The 23,414-nt window shown below is 41.6% G+C and overlaps 1 protein-coding gene across 1 annotated transcript in view; it reads right to left on the bottom strand.

The window, feature by feature from the left end:
• COL15A1 (collagen type XV alpha 1 chain) overlaps positions 1-23,414 on the bottom strand; it is a 165,774-nt gene that overhangs the window by 105,373 nt on the left and 36,987 nt on the right. Inside the window, exons 3-4 of the mRNA XM_075705876.1 lie at positions 3,823-4,370; positions 317-391 (exon numbers count right to left, since the gene is read on the bottom strand). Of these exons, the coding sequence (XP_075561991.1) occupies positions 317-391; positions 3,823-4,370 (623 nt within the window). The remainder of the gene's footprint in view (positions 1-316; positions 392-3,822; positions 4,371-23,414) is intronic.

Raw genomic sequence — 23,414 nt, forward strand, 5'->3', positions numbered from 1 at the left:
CTCAGTGTCATTCTGATGTTAACCTATTTCAGTACTTGGAGCATTTCATGAAAATGACCCTTCAGAAAAATAAGTCATAGTTCATTTTCTCAAAGGTGTTATAGACAAAAGAAAATGATGCTTTTTCAAAAATCACACATTTAGGGACTATGTAGTCAAAAAAAGTGATTCCCCTACACAGATAGTTTTAAGTATGATACTATGTTCCCAAGAAGAAATACTACATTTAGTCTTATGAAAAATGTCTAATGGCAAATGACTTTGAAATCTCTGAGGCACTGAGGATAGATAAAGAAGTGTTTATAAGAATACTCACATAAGGATCATCATCTTCACAATGATCTTCAGTAGCCTTTGGCTCAGATTTGATTGTCAGATGTTGAATTGAGCCCTACATGAAACAACAAAAACAGTTCAAGTAAGTAATATTTTAAGTAGCATGTGTGAAGAAGGTGGTGGTGGGGAGGGTGGGAATTAAACAAATCAACACAAAATCCCAGACTTTGTTCTGATTTGCTTGGAAAATGATCTGAAGCATAAAATTTTATTTTCATAAACCCAGTTTAAAAATGTAAATTAGTTCTTATGTTTTCTTTTTGCAAAATGTAGAAAAAATTGAAGCTGCCAGAATACACTAACTGTCATGTCCCAATGACAATACAATTGCTACACTATATTGTTAGTGCCCCAACTGAAGGATCTAGTCCTAGATTATGTCCTAGAGTCTGTTAAGCACTGTCTGCTTTTTCTAGTTAAGACGTGCATTGCAGCTCCAAAAATATGACATGTGGAAACCCCTAAAAATGGAGACAAAGAATGGGAAGTAAATACCAGTAAGTGATGAAGTGGGTCAAGAAGAAAGCAGCTTAAAACTTTTTAAAGTGAAAGAAAGGAGTTGGATTTTCTGATAACAAATGTTTCTTTTTTCAGTTACAAATTGTGTTTCTCAGCCTGACATAATAAAGGAGCAGCAACAATTTCAATTTAAACATTTAAGTCTTGTTTCTCAGATTACAAAGACTCAAAAGTGTTTTAAGAAATACATTGGGGATGTTTCCTTGTTATGAGGTCTCACAGAGTTAGGCATGATGCACAAGTAGGACAAAAAGCTGGATATTCAAATCAAGAGCCATCTTACCTAACACACATGACCTGCCTCTTCCTGTTTTGTTGACTGTGTGTTTTGTTTCTCTGCTTTTGTATTTTCTGTAGAGAAGAGCCTGAAGAAGCTGACAGATTTAGTCTTTATCTCTAGACAGACACAGAATACTTCTCAGACCAGTGACTTCTCTTCAAGGAGCTAGAACATTTACAACACGCAAGGATATCTTGGTTGTGCTCTGTCTGCTGAGTACTACCACACACAGCAGATCTGCTCACTCAGGGGTATAGAAAGCCTGAGTCTTCGTAAGGAAAACTGCAACAACTGTTGAGATGAGAAAAGTATTATGCTTTGCTGTTACTTAATGCCACCACAAAATACTAACTCCAGAGGAGGAGTAGCTACCATTTGTATACATTGCTATGTCTGACTTTCCACTCACTGTTTCCTCTCTGCAGCGGTCCTCTCACCCTGTCCTAGAAGCATTGGGAAATTATAAGCAATATCAAGTACTTTTGAAGCAATATTTATGGTGGTTTCTAGAATATTTCAGAAAGGAATAGAATCTGAGATTCTACCTTTGACAATCCTCTAATTTCTGTACTTTCAAAGACCATGAAACTCATGCAGCTGGTGCCTCCTGAGTTTGCAGGCAATCTGAGATAACAGCTCAGCGAACTGAGCCATCTTATTTCTCTCAAAATTTAATAATGGGCAACCCAGATATTGAATGATGACAGACTAACTGAACAATTCACTGGAAAATTATACATAAAAGGAGGCACAACCAGACACTTAAGCAGCCTCTTGGAAGTGATGCTTTGTTTTCACAGTATGAGTGAATAACATTTGGAGAACACATTTTTCTCCTCTTGCTCTAATCTGCTGCACTGGATGGTGAAGGAAGCAAAATGGAGAGCCCTAATGTTTCGCAAGTGTTGCTGCTAGCCAATTAGTCCAACCAGGGAAGTCATGGCCAAGTCTGCCATGGTTGGGACAGTAGGTATGAAGTATTGTAGACCCCCTGGGTCCTGTGCCTGCTGCTACCTTCCCTGTTAAAGCTGCTTTGCAGAATTTGGCATCGTCACTGAATCAGCTATAATTGGTTGTTGTCTGGTTTCTACTTTTCTTTACAAGCACCAGGGCTAGACTTTCCTTTTCTTTCCATAAAATCTGATGATAGTTATGTCCTTTTGAGTCTGGCAACCAAAGCCTTAGACACACGAATTCCCATTAGCCAGAGCAAAGCAGCAACTCACATCCATTCAGAGTCATTTGCACAATCTGCTGTGAATTGTTTCTATTTTGGGCAACTGATGTAAACAGTTCTTTTCATAGAAAAAGATCTTGAGGAGGAATCAACCATTTAGTTTTTCTACCCAAAAGCAATTGTGGCATATGACGCATGAAGAAATAAAGGCACAAGACCTAGAGTACACGTCACAATCAATAGCACTGAAGCAATCAGAATATTAGCTGAAATTTATGTACTTGATATAGCATACAGAACAGTCTGTCTCAGTGGAAATGCCTTACAGTGTAATCCACCATGCATTCCTGTCACCATATTTACAGATTCATTGGTGATAATCTCAGCAACTGATCATCACGTATGTGTTTTCCAGGTGGGGTACCAAAGTAGTCTCATTTTCTTGAATGTTTCTCTTTCCTACTTACTAGTCAGGCATCCCCAATACTCCAGTCATCCCAACTGTCTAAGAAAGGTAGTGCCAGCAGGCAGCTTTCCTACATATCCCTTTTCACCACTTATTTGCTGCTAATCAATATATTCCTGTAATTCTAGGTGCTTAGACTAGTCAGATAAATGATAAAAGTACATTATCCTTGTTGCTTACCAGATAGAGCTCCCAACCTGGCAGTACACCTGAACTGTGGAAAGAACATCTTCTTTCTCTAAAGCAAAGAATCCACTCAGTTTTGTGCTGCTGCATTACTAATTTAGGGAAAGAGAATCTCACAAAATACTGTACAAGTTTTGAAGTACAAGGGAAGTACAAAAACGAGACAGAAAAAGTGTGATATTTCCCTTTCAGTTTGACAATGAGTCAATCTCATGCATATTGACAGCTTTCACATTTCCATTTGGAATCTCAATGACTAAGAATTCCAGCTGGGATGCAGCAGGAAGGGTGCTTGCACTCAAGCTAAGAAAGCTTGGGAGCGTTGTAGTAGTGGTTTCGGTCCATTCTATTATTCTAAAGCATCTGATAAGCTTCAAGTAATATAAAAATTGTAGAAATACAGCTCTGTCTTCCAACTATCTTTTTCTTTGATGAGATCATTCTCTTCCTGATGTTGAATGTGAAGTAAACATACCTAGCTAATAAGAGTTTAAAATACTGACTTTCTACTAAGGTATTATTCTCAGAAGTTAAACAAATGGATACTCTGAAATCTGCTCTTCATAAAAAGGTCATATAAAGTTATGTGGTATATTTACTTTTAAATTCCTAGTATTCAAACTGAGCATTGAGCTTAATGTCTGGACCATTAATAAACCTCCGAGATTCTAGGAACGTTTGCATTTTTAAGTCAGAGTTTATATATCTGCACTGCCCTAAACCCTAGCCAGGTATGGAAAATACAAGCTATATAATTTGTAACCTCATTTGGGATATAACCATTGTAAGCAGATTTTCTTGGGTAGAGAGTACATGCCTAAAACACTGAGGCATGTGATTTTATCAGACAATACTTACTGTGAACTTTTCCAATCCTGTGGCTCCCGCATTACCAACAAATATCCCAGAGCCAGATTCAAATACCAAGGCTTGGGCTGACCTTTGAAAATGAACTCTCTGATATTCTTCACAGTCCATGAACAAAGCAACATCCTTTCCCTGAACGGTCACTGTAAACCTATTCCACCTGTTAGTCATCACTGGCACTTTAAATGAAGCAGCCTCTCGGGAGATATGGGAACCAGGCTCTGTGTAGTACATAATTATTCTCTGGGTGCTGTCGTCAACAGGTGAAAGTCTCATTCCCAGGTAAATAGTTTTCTGGAAGGCATCTGTTATTGCAAATAGCACTCCTCCACGATCACTGTTTGGTTTCACTGTAACTACGATAGCGAAATCTCTATAGAAAGGCAATGGTATTATAGCACTTGTCAATCGACCGATGTTAGCATCTGGACCAAAGCTGTAAGCTGGAAACCCTCCATAGCCGGTGACAAAGTAGACGGAAGGAGGAAGAGGAACTCCTATTAACTCTGTGAGGTCAAGATGTCCTTTTGAGCCTCGTTCTGTAAAGTGTGTGAGAAAAAACATGTTATTTATTCTTGAGGTACACAGCCCATTTAATTTAAATGATTTAAGAAAGGCCTATAAAAACTGTAATGCAGTGTTATAATACCAGTAACATACATCTAATCCTTTAGGCTCCAGTTCAGTTAGTGCTTAAACACATCTAGCTAAGTACACATGTCATTCTTTATCCTTTGACTAACTGAGGTTACTCGTATACTAAAGAAAGGTGCATGTAAACAAATCTAGTGGTAACAAGTAGTTCCTGCATCATGTATTTTACTTCAGCTGTCCATAAACTACAAAGAAAAGTGCTGAATGTGCTTGCAGAGTGGATTCAGTAAAGACTGAGCAACCTTTTGTTTCTCAAATAAGCTGAGATCCTTTATCCTTACACACTAAGACAACAGCAAAAGTTCTCTACAAACAGCATGACACAGTTTCACAAATACAGGATAAAAATTACAGTGGATTTGCTTTAGCCCTTGCAGTTACCTGCTTCTACAACAGATGTTAGATGTTATTTATGCCCTTATTCTCAGATTTATCTCCTTAGTTGCACTGTGTACATAACAAATACTCTTCAGCAATCAAAATTCAGTTTTTAAATGAGAGTATTTTTGCTTTGACAAACACACAGAATTAAGAATCTCTGCCAAACATGCCCAGAGAGACAACTCCTTCCTGGCAATGAAGGAGCAATGACAACAGCTAAGTATCTACACCCAAATTTAACTAGAGCCTTGGGAAGGCATAGTCTAGCAGCATACCAGATACAGAACTTCTACCAATTTTCTCCTTCTAAGAAGTAAAACCAAACAAAAAAAAGGTAACACTTTCAGTCATAACGAGTGATTCAGATCTGAATCTATACAGAGCTCCACTCAAATCTAAAGCCTTTCCTCCCTTTACAATCTCCTCTAACCTCACATTTTTAAGTCTCTCATTTTATCTAAAAGTCTCAGTTCTTCTTATTGGTGTACATTTTCACCCTTTTGAGAATATTTATATTATGCAGAAGCAAACAAAATGCTAGGGTATGTCTTAATGTAGTTACATCATGTAAAACTATAATCACTGGTAAACTCCAGTTTATGACTAAGTAACTGCTGGCTTTCTCAGCAGACATGAAAAAAGATCTTCATGATCTGAAAAAGTCAGATTTTTTAAATCACTTTCTTGATCCAATGCATCCTAGGCCCTCTCTTCATTCTTCTTTGCTGAAAATCTTCAGATCCTGGGTAAAAGAGAGGATGTATTTGGAACCACTCTTCTGCAGTTCCTTTCTTTATCTACCTCACACACCAGTCTACCATGGTTCTCAGGTTAACTCTATCAAATAAAAAAGTAGTGCGGAAAACAGAGGTCTTGTGGTAGAACAGTACAGATCATAGAATCATAGAATGCTTTGGATTGGAAGGGACCTTTAGAGATCATCTAGCCCAACTCCCCTGCCATGGGCAGTGACATCTTCAACTAGATCAGGTTGCTCAGAGCCCCATCCAACCTGACCTTGAATGTTTCTAGGGATGGGGCCTCCACTACCTCTCTGGGAAACCTGTTCCAGTGCCTCACCACCCTCATTGTAAAAAATTTCTTTCTTATGTCTAGTCTAAATCTATTCTTCTTTAATTTAAATCCATTGTTCCTTGTCCTGTCACAACAGGCCTTGCTAGAAATATTCTCCCTATCCTTTCCTGTAGGCCCCCTTTAAGTACTGAAAGGCTGCAGTAAGGTCTCCCTGCTGCCTTCTCTTCTCCAGGCTGAACAACCCCAACTCTCTCAGCCTGTCCTCGTAGGAGAGGTGCTCCAGCCCTCGGATCATTTTTGTGGCCCTCCTCTGGACCCGCTCCAACAGTTCCATGTCCTTCTTATGCTGAGGGCCCCAGAGCTGGACGCAGTACTCCAGATGAGGTCTTACCAGAGCAGAGTAGAGAGGCAGAATCACCTTCCTTGACCTGCTGGCCACGCTTCTTTTGATGCAGCCCATGATTTGGTTGGCTTTCTGGGCTGCGAGCGCACATTGTTGGCTCATGTCCAGCTTTTCATCCCCCAAGTCCTTCTCCACAGAGCTGCTCTCAATCCCTTCATCCCCCAGCCTGTACTGATACCGGGGGTTGCCCCGTCCCAGGTGCAGGACCTTGCACTTGACCTTGTTGAACCTCATGAGGTTCACACAGGCCCACCTCTCCAGCTTGTCCAGGTCCCTCTGGATGATGTCTTGTCCTTCTAGCATGTCAGCTGCACCACTCAGCTTGGTGTCATCTGCAAACTTGCTAAGGGTGCACTCAGTGCCTCTGTCTATGTCATTGATGAAGATGTTAAACAGCACTGGTCCCATTACGGACCCCTGAGGGACTCCACTTGTCACCAGTCTCCATGTGGAAATCGAGCTGCTGACCACAACCCTCTGGATGTGACCATCCAGCCAATTCCTTATCCACTGAACAGTCCACCCATCAAACCCATATCTCCCCAATTTAGAGGGAAGGATGTTGTGGGGGACTGTGTCAAAGGCTTTACAGAAGTCCAAATAGATGACATCCATTGGTTTTCCCTTGTCCACTGATGCAGTCACTCCTTCATAGAAAGCCACTTGGTTGGTCAGGCAGGACTTGCCCTTGGAGATGAGGCAAACAGTCTTGAAACCTCACTAAGAACAGATTGAATTTGTGTCTCATACTTCACTTTTCCACCTTCTACCACAACAGGTGTAAATAATATGTCTGGAAGAATATCTCTCTCGTGGTGAGATACTTCTTTCTACCTACACAGCCTTTCATCCACTAGGGCTCCCACTGCTGGTATTCCCAAGGCCCTTCCTTGTGATGACATCTCTGCATCAGGAAAGTTCCTTAAGATGACGTCCCCAGACAGCATTAAGCAAAGCTAGCTTGTTCAATGGTCACTTAATTTTCAACACAACATGGGGAGAACTGATACCATCTATGGCAGTCTAACACTGCAGACGTTTACAGGGGACAGGAGCTAAAACCAGCCCATCTTCTTGTAAATACGTTAGGGACAACAGGTGTGAGTCAGTCCCCAGATATGTTTTTTGAACAAGTATTTAGAGAAGCTGAAAACAAGCTCCCAGTCTGCCTGAAGGTAAGCAGTGATGAGACACATGGAGCTGGCTCCTAGCTCAGCCTACCTGTCAAGGACCAAGTCATCCCCAGATTCTGTTGCATTTCACCCTGAGATGACCTGCATTTTACCAGCAGCCCATACACTCTGGTCATGGGAGGAGATGAAGTTTCCTGGTTGCATATAAAACCACGGGATGTACACATGCAATTACTTACTTTTAGAAAGTATAGAAGCTATGTTTATAAACAGAAACACTATCTCCTTATCCAGAAACTATTTCCCTTAGAAACTTTTAAATGCTTTGCCTGATAGATTTTGCCCCTTCCTAATAGTTTGAAAAGTGAACATATTTTTTTTCTGGCCAAAGCTAATGATTTTTTGATTGTGAATCTAATATTTTATATTAGATGTTTTATATTCACATATACATACACATAAAGGAACCTCAACCACAAGTAAATTGCATAAGCCATTATTCAAGAGTAAAAAAGGAAAATAGTAAGCTTGAAGGACAGTATAAGATCTCTACACAGATACCAGACCTACTTGAAAAGAGCCATGGGATAAGTGACCTAGAAAGCAGATGGAGAATCTAAGGTGGTCAGCAATCAGCTTATCAGTCTTGGATAGCAGGATGCATCCCAGAAGTGAATCTAATGAATAGAACTGTAGTTTTGCACTTCCCATTCTCAAAGGAAGATTTGGCAAATGCAAAAAAGCCTGTTAATTCTCCCCACACAGCATGTGGAGCTGCAGTCTGGCTGCAGTTTTCTAGTAACATACCAGACAGTAATGTACAGAGACCAAAACACTTGCTCTTTTAGCATAGGCTCTGAGACAAATGAAACCTATTTGCAAAAGGTGGCAGCAAAAGGCAGTAAAGAAGAATCAGGATTTTCATTTGAGTAAAACAAGTCAGGAGGCTCAGCAAATATCTGAACTTCAGTGAGACTGGGGTAGAAGCTTGCAGCTATCCACTACAGAAAAGCAAAACAAGAAGCTTGTAGCCAAATTCTGTATTTACAGCTCATCCCCAACTCTTAATGGATTTATCTGAACCTACAGTTACAGTTAAGAGCAGAATATGGGCTTACAGCCACAGGTTTTGTTCCCATTCAATTATCTCTGATAAATTCATGTCCCCCTGCTGCAGTTATGTTAGAATAAAAATGCCCTTTTATTCCCTTAAATCAATAGGTAAACGCTATGTTATTTTAAGTACCTTTAAGCCAGCAGAGCACTATGTTGCACCTGCATAATTTTGTTTCAAACATGTATTGCTACTAAGCCACTGGATATTGGGGAGCATCCAGAATTCATCCTGTTTATGTCCATGTTTGCTAGACCTGGGACACTGGAAGGTGTGGTACAGAAACAGCTTTAATATTAGCTGTATTTTGTCTCAAAAAAGAAAGTAGTAGAATACCATATATTGAGATGGTATTTCTATAATTCTAGAGTTATGAGCTGTGCTATACTTTGCATTTGTTGCCATTTATTACTATATGTCATAATTGGAATAGTTATAGAATTTACAGGTAGCTGTAGAGTCCCACTAAGTAGCTTCAGGGCCCAGTTGAGAAATATCAGTGTGTTGTAAAATTCATCCCGTAAATCAATATATGATTGTTTCAAGACTACAGATTACAATAGTAGTGGTTTTTTCTTCTTTTAATTATATTTTTTTTTGCATGTAATTACCTCACTACTTCACTACTGAAAATAGCGTAACTGTAGATACAAAACACCATTTTGGCATTGGATTTCCCTATTGTGTCTTTAGCACAGCCATCAGTAACAGTGGAAGATCATGAAGCTCAAAATGGACTGGAAAAAAAAGGCAAAGCTCTCTAGAAATGGGTAGGAGGAGAAGGGTTTATTCATTAGACAGAAAAGGAGAGCAGAAAGAAACATGATGTTGACAGTAGAAGGGCAGCAGTTGGAGAAGTTCCTAAAAGCAGAGTTACCAGTATAGAAATGGCATTCATGGGAGCCATTTTGATACTGCAGCTGTGAAGTGACAGATATTGTGACTTAAGCCTGCTCATCTGACCCCAAATGGCACTACTTTTCTCCAGATCACTGTCAGGTATGTGTAGTGCAAGAGAAACATCCCTCACCTTCACCCCATATGAACTAGGCAGGGTGGAATCTCAAACCTGTGGGATCCCAAATACTTTTCCGCTGCTCACAAGGGGTGAAGTACAGAGGAAAGAAAAGAACCTACCTGCTTGGAGGTCTATTACATTTGGTTTAATTATTAAAGCACAAACCCAGTATTTATATCTTACAAATGGGAATGGAGGCTGAGGCAGAGAAAGGCCCAGATTCATATAATTTATCTTATTATACTCATCTGTAACTTTTAGGTTAGGAGCCTTCTTTCAGATGCATTAGTTGTCTTTACAGAAAGAGTGCAGAGAGTAACCAGTGACACCAAAAGGCAATTTGCTCCAACCTAACAGCTTCTGGAGGCATGTCACTCTCTCATAATCTAGACACACAGATTTGCCTTTTACCCTGACCTGAGTTCAAGTACATGGATGCAGACGAAGGACATATCCAAAGGTCAGACTGTATCTGTACTATATAACTGAGAGCAGTAGCAAAGATCCCTGAATCTTTGAAGGAACACAGACACAGAAAAAATGCCTGGGCTGTTTAGGTGGGTCACAGAACCAGGTTGGATCTACAGTTTCTGGAACCCAGAGGACTGCTCTCTGGACTGTGCACACACATGACCTCATACCAGCTGCTTCCTCCTCATGCTTTCCCATGTGGAGGAGGGTAGTCCCAATGCTGGGCCTGATCCAAAACCAGTGGATGATCAGGCCTCATCAGACCAGTGTGTCTGCTGAAATTAGTGGAAAGACTCCTTGTGAACCTAGCAGACTTTGCATCAGACTAACAGTGTCTTTATCACTGGATCCAGGTACTTGTTTACATTTTTAACAGGTGCAGCTGAAGTGACATAAGCCTTGTTATAAGCGTATGCAACTCCATTACCAAGACTGAATTTGCCTACCTTTTTTTTTAAAATGCTATCAGGGACTTAATGGTTTGTATTAAAACCTATTTTAAAAATATGAGTAGAATCTAGACCTTTCTTACAAATAGTAATTGTAAACCTGAGATCTTCTGACACCTGGAGTAGAGTATTTGTATTTCCTGTTGTCTAACAGAGCTCGCATAAAACATGGAATACCCACAGCCCCTGTTTCTAGCTAATACACTGCATTTCCACACAATCTAACTTCTAAGGTGGTATAAAGTATACTAGCATACACGCTTTAGGAAACCTACTACAACAGAGTCAAAGGCTACAGCGTTGCCGATAAGGATACTGTTTGTCAGTGTAATTTTATCCTTGGTTTCATCACTAGAAAATATATCAGAAGCAAAGTTCAAAGGCAAGGCTGTCATCCTTGACATAGACATAATTACCCATCTTAGCTCCATTATAAAACATACAGTTCCAAAGGCCCAAGTGTGAAAAAAAGAAAGGAAATATTAATGTCAAGTCCTTTGAGCAAAATAAAATGATTAGCACTGTATGGTGAGACCAACCTGTGTTTGCACTACTGCAAAATAAACTCACTGCTGTTCTCTTCCACGCTGTAAGAAGATGCTTGAGCTGGACTATGTCAACTACTGAATGTAAAGACTGAAGTTGCACATAAAGGATTGTCATATTTGGCCCCAAGCACTTAATTTTTAGCAGTAATATTTGTTCTGCTGATATTTTAAGGATTGTCACACCTATTTCATCTATCATGTTTTTAGCTAGAAATGCCTTTTAACACAATTAATCAGGTACATCAGCTGCCACATTTAGCCAAATTCTGCTCCAGGTTAACAAACCTTAACAGGTACCTCAAAGAGTCAGAATAACATGCTCAAGCAGATGCTGTTTGCTAAATGTAAGCAGCCAACCACCCTGCAGCTAAAATCATGGCAGCTGTTTTTAACTCAGTCAAGGGAGGGCTTGGATGGCTCCAGAGGTCTGAGGATGGGAGTGAGGTAGGTGCTGGCTTTTGAATGAAATTATTAGTTTCCCTTTCTTTATAGTTTATAACTTAAGTTCACCTAGTGTTTTCCTCTGTTCCTCTTCAGACACTTTTGTCAGAGCTGCTGTCCATAATCCTGTCCCATGCTTGTAAAAGCCCATTCACTCCATGGTGGTTGGATTTGCATCCTGTGAAAGAACGCCTCATGTTACTGCTGTTCACTGCTGCACGAGCCTTGCTGGCAGCTCCTTTTCATGTTCTTTTAAGGCAATGGGATAAACGCAATATTCTAAGAAGGCTTTTGACACCAGACCAGGCTCAGAGCAGCCAACATCAGGCACTTTTGTGTCTGTAAACTTGAGCCAAGACGACCTCGCTTCTCTGTCATCTTCCACTCCAAATAATCATAAACCTAGGTTGTAAGCTCTCTTTCCAGCAGGGTAAATAAACCATCTCTGTCTCAATGGCGCAGCGCACAGCCTATGTTGTCTCTACTCTGCATTCAAAGAAATGCTGTAACTGTAATAGAAAACTATTTTATACTGGATGCTGTTGTGAGGTGCAGTAAAAAGATTTCTTCTTCCCTGCTGCCAAAGCGTATTTGTTTTGCAGTTAACAAGAAATATTTATAGCAATAACATAAAGCAGAGAAGGATTTCCACATCTACAAAATAAAAGTTAATCAAGTACTGCAAAGGGAAGTATTTTAACACAGTCCCAGATGTGCTACGTGAAATAGAAGAGGCTAGCATCATTGCTGCTCTCAGGAAAACAGCATTTGCTCTGCTTACCCAGCTTGAACACATTTCTAGCTGCCATTGTTACAATGCTGGAAAACATGGATAGAATATATTGGTATTAAAGGCTGGAACATTTTTTTCCAGATGCCTAAGAAAACCTCAGAAGCTCTTTTTAGTGGTGTTGGACACCCAAAAGTAAGGCTGCAGTCAGTGGGAGCTGTGGTACTTACTGACACACAAAATCAGGCCCGACATTCTTTTGTGCAAACTGTTTTCCAACACTTTCTGCCAGCTCCCGCTTCTATGTCATTATCATCCTGCCCTCTACTGGATAAAAATGTACACAGTTCGCATACCTAAATACAGTTAATTAAATATGCATCTATATTGCACAAAATAGTCTTCCTTTTTTCCCATCTTATTTTGTTTGAGAAACTTTATTTCATCACAATAATTTCAAGCTAACCAACAAAAAAATTTTGTTTTGCATACAAGCCATTTTTCCAGTTGGCCTGATCTAATACTGGACTATTTTCTTATTGTTTTGTTACCTGCTTGTCTAGAAGATCTTCCACATACATTTTTTGTGCACATGGATTTTTGTATATACAACCAAGCCCTTTTAATGTGTACTTTTACTCAATGAACTGTTCTCCTTTCATGACAAAAATCTGTGTTTAAAACACATCCATTTCTTTGAGCCACAGCAGTATAGAATATGATATATAGCATAGTCATTAAATAACTATTGTCCTTCTTTCCTCAGAAACAGATGAGAGGCAAAAGTGGGAAATATTTAGCAATTCAACTACAGTGGTGTGCCAAATCTAACTGAGCTGTTAACCAGAAGGTCAATAGACTGAAAACCATCCATTGTCTGCTGCATGATCTAGGGCGACCTCATGGCCCAGGCTATATTTCAGGTCAAACAATCACAGTGACCCACCTAATTTTCTAATAATGAACAACTGTGTGCACACATGTGCAGGCATATATGTGACTATAAAGAAAAAGAAAGAACTTATGAACCTTGTACATCCCCAAAGGATTAACACAAGAAAAGGGAATCATCTTTGAAGGGATACCTTTCACAGGTAACTAAATGGTTCAAAAGGCCTCATAAGCAGAGTGTGAACCAGGCATGGAAGGAGAAGAGCAAGTACAGAGAACAGTGTTGGGGGCTGCAAGGTCAGAAGGGGAAACAGGACTCTGATTTCCATGTGCACTAGTGCAAAAAGTAAAGGCAAATTAGTAAAGATGCCCTTCATAGAAAAAAGATTTCCAGACTTGCAGGAATACTTCTCTGTAAACAGACCTTCAATCAAACACACACCCACCCTGCCCCAACAATATCTTGCCCTCTAAACAAAATATTTACCGTGAATTTAGAAGCCTGCAAGGGCAACACAGCAGGGCACAAGCAGTCTAGGAGACTTCTGGAGTGTATTAATGATAGCCTCCCAATAGAGGTGGATCAATGGAGCCAATGAGGGGATGCTGGGCCTCATACTTGCAGTCAAGGAAGAAGTGGGTGATGTGAAAGTTGGGGGCAGCCTTTGCTGTAGTGATCATAAGTTGATGTTCATAACATGATCTTTTCAGGATCCTGAGAAGATGGAGCATTACAGCCCTGGACCCCTGAGTAGCTGGCTCTGGTTGACCCTGCTTTGAGCAGGGCAGTTCAACTAGATGATCTCCAGAGGTCACTTTCAACCTCAATGATTCTTTCATTCTATGAGTCTAAGCATATTTATAATGCCATAGTAATAGTTCCACTGTCTTCTGAAAAGAGAATTTTGAAGCAAGACGCTTTTATAGTATTCACACCAGTGTTCAAGCAACCAAAGAGTGACAGTTTTTTAGCATTGTCACAAGCATGTAGCAGATCTACCTGACTGCACGAACAATTTCTCTAAATACAAAGTAGGGTTTTTTTCTATTTGTATGTGCCAGAATTGCTATTTGTCAGCATCTGCTTTAACAGAGATACAGATGTATTTCTGAAAGTGGAGGGACAGGAGTCCTCCGTGCTGCTTTTCAGTAGAAGTATTCATGTGACACCTATACTTACTTAACAAGTTCCTCAGACAGATACAAACTACCACAACTAAAACTTCTTCCATGCACTTTTCAATGCTGGTTAACATGAAATATATTCTAGTTGGCCAGTTCTATCTTAAACTCATGCTTTGACTGATCAGATAGCTACCTTTAAGTACCAGAAGCCTATTACAAAGCCGATGAAGCAAAGTCTTCCCAATAGGGTCAGATGACATAGTAAGGATCAAGAGCCATAAGCTGCAGTATGGCAAGTTCAGTTTGGACTTCAGGATGAACTTGTTTGTTAGAAAGTGGAGCAGTGCTGGCACAGCGTACTCAAAGAGGCTGTGGAATCTTTTCCCTGGAGGTTTTCAGGATTTGGCTAGGCAAATCCATAGTCTTATTGCTGCTGATAGTCCTGCTTTGAAGAGGGGGCTGGATCAGATGATCTTCAGAAGTTCTTTCTAAATGACACTTCTATGATGAAAAAGTAGACTTCTTGGCTATCATAATGGTCTAGTAGCGTAAATATTCAGGATAAATGGTTGATGTACCCTGATGTACCCTGTCAGATTACACTGATGGAAAATACAGTAATTTCTCTATTCTATTTTGGAATAATAAGAACAGTGAAAGTCTAAAATCTGAGTCTTTCAGAAATCTGATTGATGTTTTTTAACTCATGCCAACTTCCAGTATTTACAACTATTGATTCTTTGCCCATTCTCAATACTTCAGGAAGGTTGATCAGTGGCTTTTGCAACAGGCATCCACAAACATTTACAGCTTGGCTGTTACATCAAGAGTTACCATTTTAATTACTTCCTCTCTAATTTTTGTCTTCTTAACTGACTTCATGCTTTGAGCTGGTGGAGTGCATGAACTCTCTGACTGAATCAATCTGCCCTTCTCCAGCCCTTGAGGGATAGGTTGGACAAGAAAGAAAACTTCCTTTTCTCCATTGCCTGATTGCATTTAGATGACATTTGCTACTGGACAGTTGGCAGCCATACATCACGGGTTGTCTCTGTGTGTAATAAGTAGTAGTTACTTGTAACAAGCGTAGTACTCATGTACTACTCAGCCAAATAGCCAGATCACATAGCAGATGTACCATGGAACTTCATCCCAAAGTAAAACTGCTTGTCAGCACACAAGAATGCTTGTTGCACTGTAGCATTAGGGTATGTCTAGAGATGTGGAAGATTTCTACTTAGATCAATCTTACTTTGAATTAGCAAGTACTCATTTTCTTTCTTTGGTATCTAAAGAATTGCTGTGAAACACAGGCTGTTGTTGACAGCCTATACCCTGGATAATAATTGAGCTCTCTGCAGAGATATTTAGTATCTACTTGTTTATGATAAAATCACCTACCATCTTTCCATTCCTACACATGGTTGAGGGAGATACTATGCAGTAAGACCACTTGGCTCCCTTTGTGCATGTGCAGTTCTGATCTTGGCAAACAGCAGCAAACAAGATGTCATCTGCAGTGCACAGCAAGCTCACTCAGCCCTTTACAAACCATGAGATGCCTTCACATGTGCCATCTGCTGAGAGTTTTTCTGTTAGGTAATTGTTTACATCCATGAAAACAGCTGTCCTTACATGACAGATGAGGGAACAGGAACGTGCAGAAGGCTGCTCCACAAACTTCTTTATCTTGTTCCACAACTCAGTTTAATACTAAGTCTTAAATATTTGCACCAGCTGGTACACAATATAGGCGTACTATCAGGTCATTGTTTACATTTATTAATATTTCAGTGGCAAAAATGTATTTCCAGGATAAGGTTTTGTGTATTTTCTCACAGTTATTAATCGCTATTATATTTGCTAAATAATATTTTGCATTTAAATTTCAAAAAGTGCATTTAATATTGTTGTGCTAAGATATATCACCTATCACTTCTTAAAACATGGGTTACTTCTTAAAACATGGGTAGCACACTACTGCATCCGTCTCCCTAGTACTACCTCAAATGTGTTCTGGCAGCACAGCAAAACATTTTGTTGATCTTTAAGATCAAGAAGGAATAAGAACTGATCTTTAAGTTTGCCTGAACCTTAAATTTACAGTGCTTTCTTTAAATACTGCCCTTTTTAAAAAGTCAGAATTTCCTCAGAGACCTGTTACTGATTCTGAAGTCAGTAGGAATGTCCTCATTAATTTCAATGGATGTGAGCTTTGGTCCTGCACTGTTTTAGTAATATTTATTCTCTTTAAAAATGTCTGCATCAGGAACTAGCAGAATATTGAAACAGAACCCTAAAGTGGGACACAGTTTTGTGAAAGGGCTATCCAGATCTTCTGAAAGCAAACGTACTAAAAAACTCCAAATGTCTGACCCATGTTTCCTCTGGTACTAAGCAGCATTTACAATCACAACAGCATAATGTAAAACTAACCTCTCTCACCGCAGTGTAATGCAATTCATGTTTCTTTGTGTCCAATGCTGACACTCAATAGATCACAATAAGGAGTTGCTGGATGTTGAATCAAATTACTAGATCTGACCTGATCAGATTATCTGTAGAAAATTATACTAACCTATCCATGAACATCAAAGAGGTGAGTAGTGCCTTCTTTCTCTGAAACACCTGGTTGTGGGAGGAATGGTTCAGCTCTGGAAGATGACAGGGATATTTTCAAGATAAAGGCTGCATGACCTTGCTTCACTGAGTTAAAGGACATTCTCAAGGCTGTACATTCAGCCATAATCCTGGCTAAGGTACTTAGACAAACAGCAGCAAAAGCAGGAGGGAATGAGAGAAGGAGGATTAGGCACAAAGGTGTGGGGTGCTATAGAATCATAGAATCATAGAATCGTGTAGGTTGGAAAAGAACTTTAAGATCATCCAGTCCAACCATTAACCTAACATTGCCAAGTCCACCACTAAACCAGTTAAGGGTAGAGGAGCAATTTCATGTTTCCTGGCTTGGTGCCTGGATTATTTTTAATGAAAGTAAAAACTAGGAATCATTAAGGTTGGAAAGGACCTCTAAGATCCTCATTCCAATCATCAACCCAACACCACCATGCCCACTAAATCATGTCCCAAAGTGCCATGTCTACATGTTTTTTGAACACTTCTAGGGATGGTGACTCCACCACCTCTCTGGGCAGCTTGTTCCAATGCTTGGCTACCCTTTCCATGAAGAAATTTTTCCTAATATCCAATCTAAACCTCCCCTGGTGCAGCTTGAGCCCATTTCCTCTTCTCCTATCGCTAGCTCCTTGGGAGAAGAGACCAACACCCACCTCACTACAACCTCCATTCAGGTAGTTGTAGAGAGTGATAAGGTCTCCCCTCAGCCTCCTCTTCTCCAGGCTAAACAACGCCAGTTCCCTCAGCCGCTCCTCATAAGGCCTGTGCTCCAGACCCTTCGCCAGCTTTGTTGCCCTTCTCTGAACATGCTCCAGCACCTCAATGTCTTTCTTGTCATTAGGGGCCCAAAACTGGACACAGTATTCCAGGTGCGGCCTCACCAGTGCCGAGTACAGAGGGACAATCACCTCCCTGCTCCTGCTGGCCACACTATTCCTGATGCAAGCCAGGATGTTGTTGGCCTTCTTGGCCACCTGGGCACACTGCTGGCTCATGTTCAGCCGGCTGTCAACCAACACCCCCAGGTCCTTTTTGGCCAGGCAACTTTCCAGCCACTCTTCCCCAAGCCTATAGCGCTGCATGGGGTTCTTGTGACTGAATTGCAGGACCCAGCACTTGGCCTTGTTAAACCTCATACAGTTGGCATTGGCCCATCGATCCAGCCTGTCCAGGTCCCTCTGCAGGGCCATCCTACCCTCGAGCAGAACGACACTCCCACCCAGTTTGGTGTCATCTGCAAACTTACTGAGGGTGCACTCAATCCCCTCATCCAGATCATTGATAAAGACGTTAATCAAGATTGGCCCCAAAACAGAGCCCTGGGGAACACCACTCGTGACTGGGCGCCAACTGGACTTAACTCCATTTACCAGAACTGTCTGGGCTCAACCACCCAACCAGTTTTTTACCCAGCGAAGACTATGCCCTGTCCAAGCCATGAGCTGCCAGCCTCCCAAGGAGAATGCTATGGGAGATTGTGTCAAAGGCTTTGCTGAAGTCCAGGTAGATGACATCCACAGCCTTTCTTTCATCCACCAGGCAGGTCACCAGGTCATAGAAGAAGATCAGGTTGGTCAAGCAGGACCTGCCTTTCATGAACCCATGCTGTCTGGGCCTGATGCCCTGGTTGACCTGCACATGCCTGTTGAGCACACTCAATATGAACTGCTCCATAATCTTTCCTGGCACCGAGGTCAGGCTGAGAGGCCTGTAGTTCCCTGGGTCCTCCTTCCGGCCCTTCTTGTAGATGGGTGTCACATTGGCAAGCCTCCAGTCATCAGGGACCTCCCCTGTTAACCAGGACTGCTGATAGATGATGGAAAGTGGCTTGGTGAGCTCCTCTGCCAGCTCCCTCAATATTCTCAGGTGGATCCCATCTGGCCCCATAGACTTGTGAATGTCCAGGTGGCATAGCAGGTCATTAACTGCTTCTTCCTGGATTATGGGAACTATCGACCTGTCAGCCTCACCTCTGTGCCTGGGAAGATCATGGAACAGATCCTCCTAGAAGATATGCTCAAGCACATGGAGGACAGGGAGGTGATTCGAGACAGCCAGCACGGCTTCACCAAGGGCAAGTCCTGCCTGACCAACCAAGTGGCTTTCTATGAAGGAGTGACTGCATCAGTGGACAAGGGAAAACCAATTGATGTCATCTACTTGGATTTCTGTAAAGCATTTGACACAGTCCCCCACAACATCCTTCTCTCTGAATTGGAGAGATATGGGTTTGATCGGTGGACTGTTCGATGGATAAGGAATTGGCTGGATGGTCACATCCAGAGGGTCGTGGTCAATGGCTCGATGTCCACATGGAGACTGGTGACAAGTGCGTCCCTCAGGGGTCCGTACTGGGACCGGTGCTATTTAACATCTTCATCAATGACATAGACAGAGGCATTGAGTGCACCCTTAGCAAGTTTGCAGATGACACCAAGCTGAGTGGTGCAGTTGACATGCCAGAAGGACGAGATGTCATCCAGAGGGACCTGGACAAGCTGGAGAGGTGGGCCTGTGTGAACCTCATGAGGTTCAACAAGGTCAAGTGCAAGGTCCTGCACCTGGGACGGGGCAACCCCCAGTATCAGTACAGGTTGGGGGATGAAGGGATTGAGAGCAGCTCTGTGGAGAAGGACTTGAGGGTACTGGGGGATGAAAAGCTGGACATGAGCCAACAATGTGCGCTCGCAGCCCAGAAAGCCAACCGTATCCTGGGCTGCAACAAAAGAATAGTGGCCAGCAGGTCGAGGGAGGCGATTCTGTCCCTCTACTCTGCTCTAGTGAGACCCCACCTGGAGTACTGCATCCAGCTCTGGAGCCCTCAGCACAAGAAGGACATGGACCTGCTGGAGCGGGTCCAGAAGAGGGCCACCAAAATGATCCGAGGGCTCGAAGACCTCTTCTATGAGGCCAGGCTGAGAGAGTTGGGATTGTTCAGCCTAGAGAAGAGAAGGCTGCGAGGAGACCTTATTGCAACCTTCCAATACCTAAAGGGGGCCTATAGGAAGGATGGGGACAATCTTTGTAGCAAGGCCTGTTGTGACAGGACAAGGAATAATGGATTTAAACTAAAGAAGAGTAGATTTAGACTGGATATAAGGAAGAAATTTTTTTACAATGAGGGTGGTGAAGCACTGGAACAGGTTGCCCAGAGAGGTAGTGGAGGTCCCATCCCTGGAAACATTCAAGGTCAGGTTGGATGGGGCTCTGAGCAACCTGATCTAGTTAAAGCTGTCCCTGCTCACTGCAGGGGGGTTGGGCTAGATGACCTCCAAAGGTTCCTTCCAACCCAAAGCATTCTATGATTCTATGAGCATTCTATGGGGGCTCCATTCTGCTCCCTGTACCTGTCTTCCAGCTCAGGGGGCTGAGTACCCTGGGGATGACTGGTCTGGCTATTAAAGACAGAGGCAAAGAAGGCATTAAGTACCTCAGCCTTTTCCTCATCTTTAGTGACAATGTTCCCCCCCACATCCAGCAAAGGATGCTATGCTTGTATCTGTGTCAGGAAGAATATGGAAATAGTCTGGATGAAAGGGAACAGAGTCTCGGGTGGAATTAGAGACAGCAATGCAGCAGAACTTGAACTGGAGACTCAGAAAGGACAGGGCTTGGGATAAACAGGAGCTCATCTGAGGTGTTCATCTGAAAAGGGACTCAGCACAAGGTTGTAGAAGAAAACCTCATACAAAAGTGTAAGTTTGAGCAACTTTACTATTTCTTCAGAAATAGTGAACCCTATCCCAACTTCTTTCCTGTGACAAAGTCGCCACTGAAATGGGTTTTGTGCAGTTTTTGCACTCAGAATGATGCAAAGCTGCTATTGCATCTAGACTTGTTCAGGTAGGACAGGTCTGTGTATGAGAGGGAAAGAGCAGGCTTCTAGCACATCCACCCTCCTAAAGATAACTGGACAAAGTTAACCTGTATACAAATTACAGAGTCTTAATTGAATATTGCTGCTTTCCAGTAGTATGCACCTGTGATGAGGTTGGGCACTGGCTTTACGGAATGAAATTTGTGTGTGGTGTAAATACATAAACTATGATATGGGCAATATCACGGCCAGCTAGAGGGACAAGTAGCCTTCAATGACTGCAGGAGAGCAGGAGCTTTTGCACTTCACCACTAGGCAGCAACACAGCACTTCATAAATCAGACTGGAGCTTTGGTTTAGGAAAGGAGAACATTGCTTATGAATCCCCAGTGTCAATGTCTGCTGTGTGCACGCTTTTACAACATCTAAGCTAGCATATGTTTTAATTTCCATTACGTTCCTAACAGAACAGATGTGAATTATCACTCTGTCCTTTTTCTTTCACAATGACCTTGGAAATCAGACAAAATACATTAAACAAAGTTTGCTCTATATTTTCATGGGGAAAGAAATTTCATTGTTGTTTTCTCTTTCCCTCTCTTTTTTAATCTTGAATTTTAAGGGAGAAAATTTTTGCAAGGCCATGACCAACACCCTCACTGCCAAAATGTGTATTTCTAAGATGATGAAGACAGTTCTCTTTTAATGTACTGGGAGAGGCATCTGACACTTTCCTAGATTTAACAGTTGTACATGCCAGCAGAGAGTCTGCCCAAATGTGGAAAAACAGACACCCATTTAAAAACACTGACATAATCTGGCACACTGACCTGGATATAAATTCTCATCCCATATAAAGAGATTTAATGGGAAGCCAGAATAGAGAACACTTAATCAGCAGCTCCTGCAGTTGTTCCTGCTGTCTTTGCTAGTCCCCATCTCCACTACAAGGTTCTGTCCTTGGACCAGGGGTGTAAGAAGGATATGAGCAGATGGGAATTATGGGTTACAATTTGCTCCACAAAAATTAGAAAGCTTCACCCAGAAATGCTCCTTCCGTCCTCACACCTACCGCACCATACCTCTTAGCTCAATCAAATGATCTGAAACACTACCATCTCCCTGTATTTCCCATGAGTAATTTAGCATGCCTTTCCGGTTTTCTTCCGACACTGTGAGTGACCCAGGACTCTCTCTCCTGTCAGAAAATCTTGCTCTGGACCATCACTTCCATAGTCAGTGCTACTCTAAGACGGATGTCATGCTCCCTGCTCATACCACTTTCAGACATTTGTTCCATCACAGCGTTAAGAGCCATAGTCTGTACATTTAGTAAGGCTTGCCTTCAGGACAAATTTGTATGCTGTTTGCAGTTTCATCTTGCAAGCAGAGCCTCAAGCCTACCCACGAACACCCAAGGGCAAGCATTATGCCAAATATAGCGGGAAAGGTTGCCTGCAGGGAGTCTTTGAGTGGGACATGAGAGAAACAAATAGTTGATATATTTGTGTACAGTCTGGCATGGTCTCTGTGTGATGGAGGCTGATACACCTATAGGACATCAGCAGAGCTTTAGGCAAAGCTTTATGAGACCTTCCACTAATCTGAGAGTGGAAAGTCACTTAATTCCAGGTCAGGTTAGATCAGAACAGAAAAATAAAAATATTGCGATAACTAGGGATTGGGTTTGGGTTTTTTGTTGTTGTTGTCATTGTTGTTGTTGAAATTAAGGGCTATGGACCTATTAAGATAATGAAAACAGAAGGGGTTTTTTTAAAGCATCCGTGACTCTTACACACACTTTGAGACCTGGTGGAATGTATCCCTCTCTCAGATGACTAAGCTATCCATTCTTTTATGTTAAGCAACAGAAACCGATACTTTGTTACTAAAGTTTTACTTTCAAGTCCTTAGGAGGACCTTTGTTGTCTTCCAGGAGCATCCCTTTCATAAATGTTCTTCAGCTTATGTACCTGATATTTATTATTGCTTTTTATCCTTCTAAGTATATTCTCATATATTCTCTACACTGTTGGATTTAGTAGCTAATAGATTTGATATTATAAAGGGCCAGGATTCAGAGAAGCTGAAAAATGATTGTGAGGTAGATGGTATGGGAACAGTAAAATCTAAAAATATGTCTTGTATTGGACATTAATATTTCTTACAGCTAAATGCTTTTACAGCATGAATGCACGAGCAAAATGTAGAAAAAAAAAGTCCAGCCAATGTAATCCTACTTCTTCCATCTTCCTTTTCCCAAGAATTTCATTTCTCAAGAGCTACATTACACTACTTTTATATCTTAGTGTAAATCACATATGCTTTTATTATGCTGTTGTGGTTTAACCCCAGTCAGCAAGTAAGCACCACACAGCTGCTCACTCACCCTCTGCCCCTGGTGGGATGGGGGAGAGAATTGGGGAAAAAAAAAAAGCAAAACCCATGGGTTGAGATGATAAAGGCAGTTTAATAGGACAGCAGAGGAAGAGAAAGTAATAATAATAGTGATAAAAGAATATACAAAACAAGTGATGCACAATGCAATTGCTCACCACCCGCTGACTGATACCCAGACAGTCCCTGAGCAGTGATCACTGCCCCCTGGCCAACTCTCTCCAGTTTATACACTGAGCATGACATCATATGGTATGGAATAGCCGTTTGGGTCAGCTGTCCTGGCTGTGCCCCCTCCCAGTTTCTTGTGCACCTGGCAGAGCATGGGAAGCTGAAAAG

The sequence above is a fragment of the Pelecanus crispus genome, chromosome 2, assembly GCF_030463565.1.
Source record: "Pelecanus crispus isolate bPelCri1 chromosome 2, bPelCri1.pri, whole genome shotgun sequence".
Lineage (NCBI taxonomy): Eukaryota > Metazoa > Chordata > Aves > Pelecaniformes > Pelecanidae > Pelecanus > Pelecanus crispus.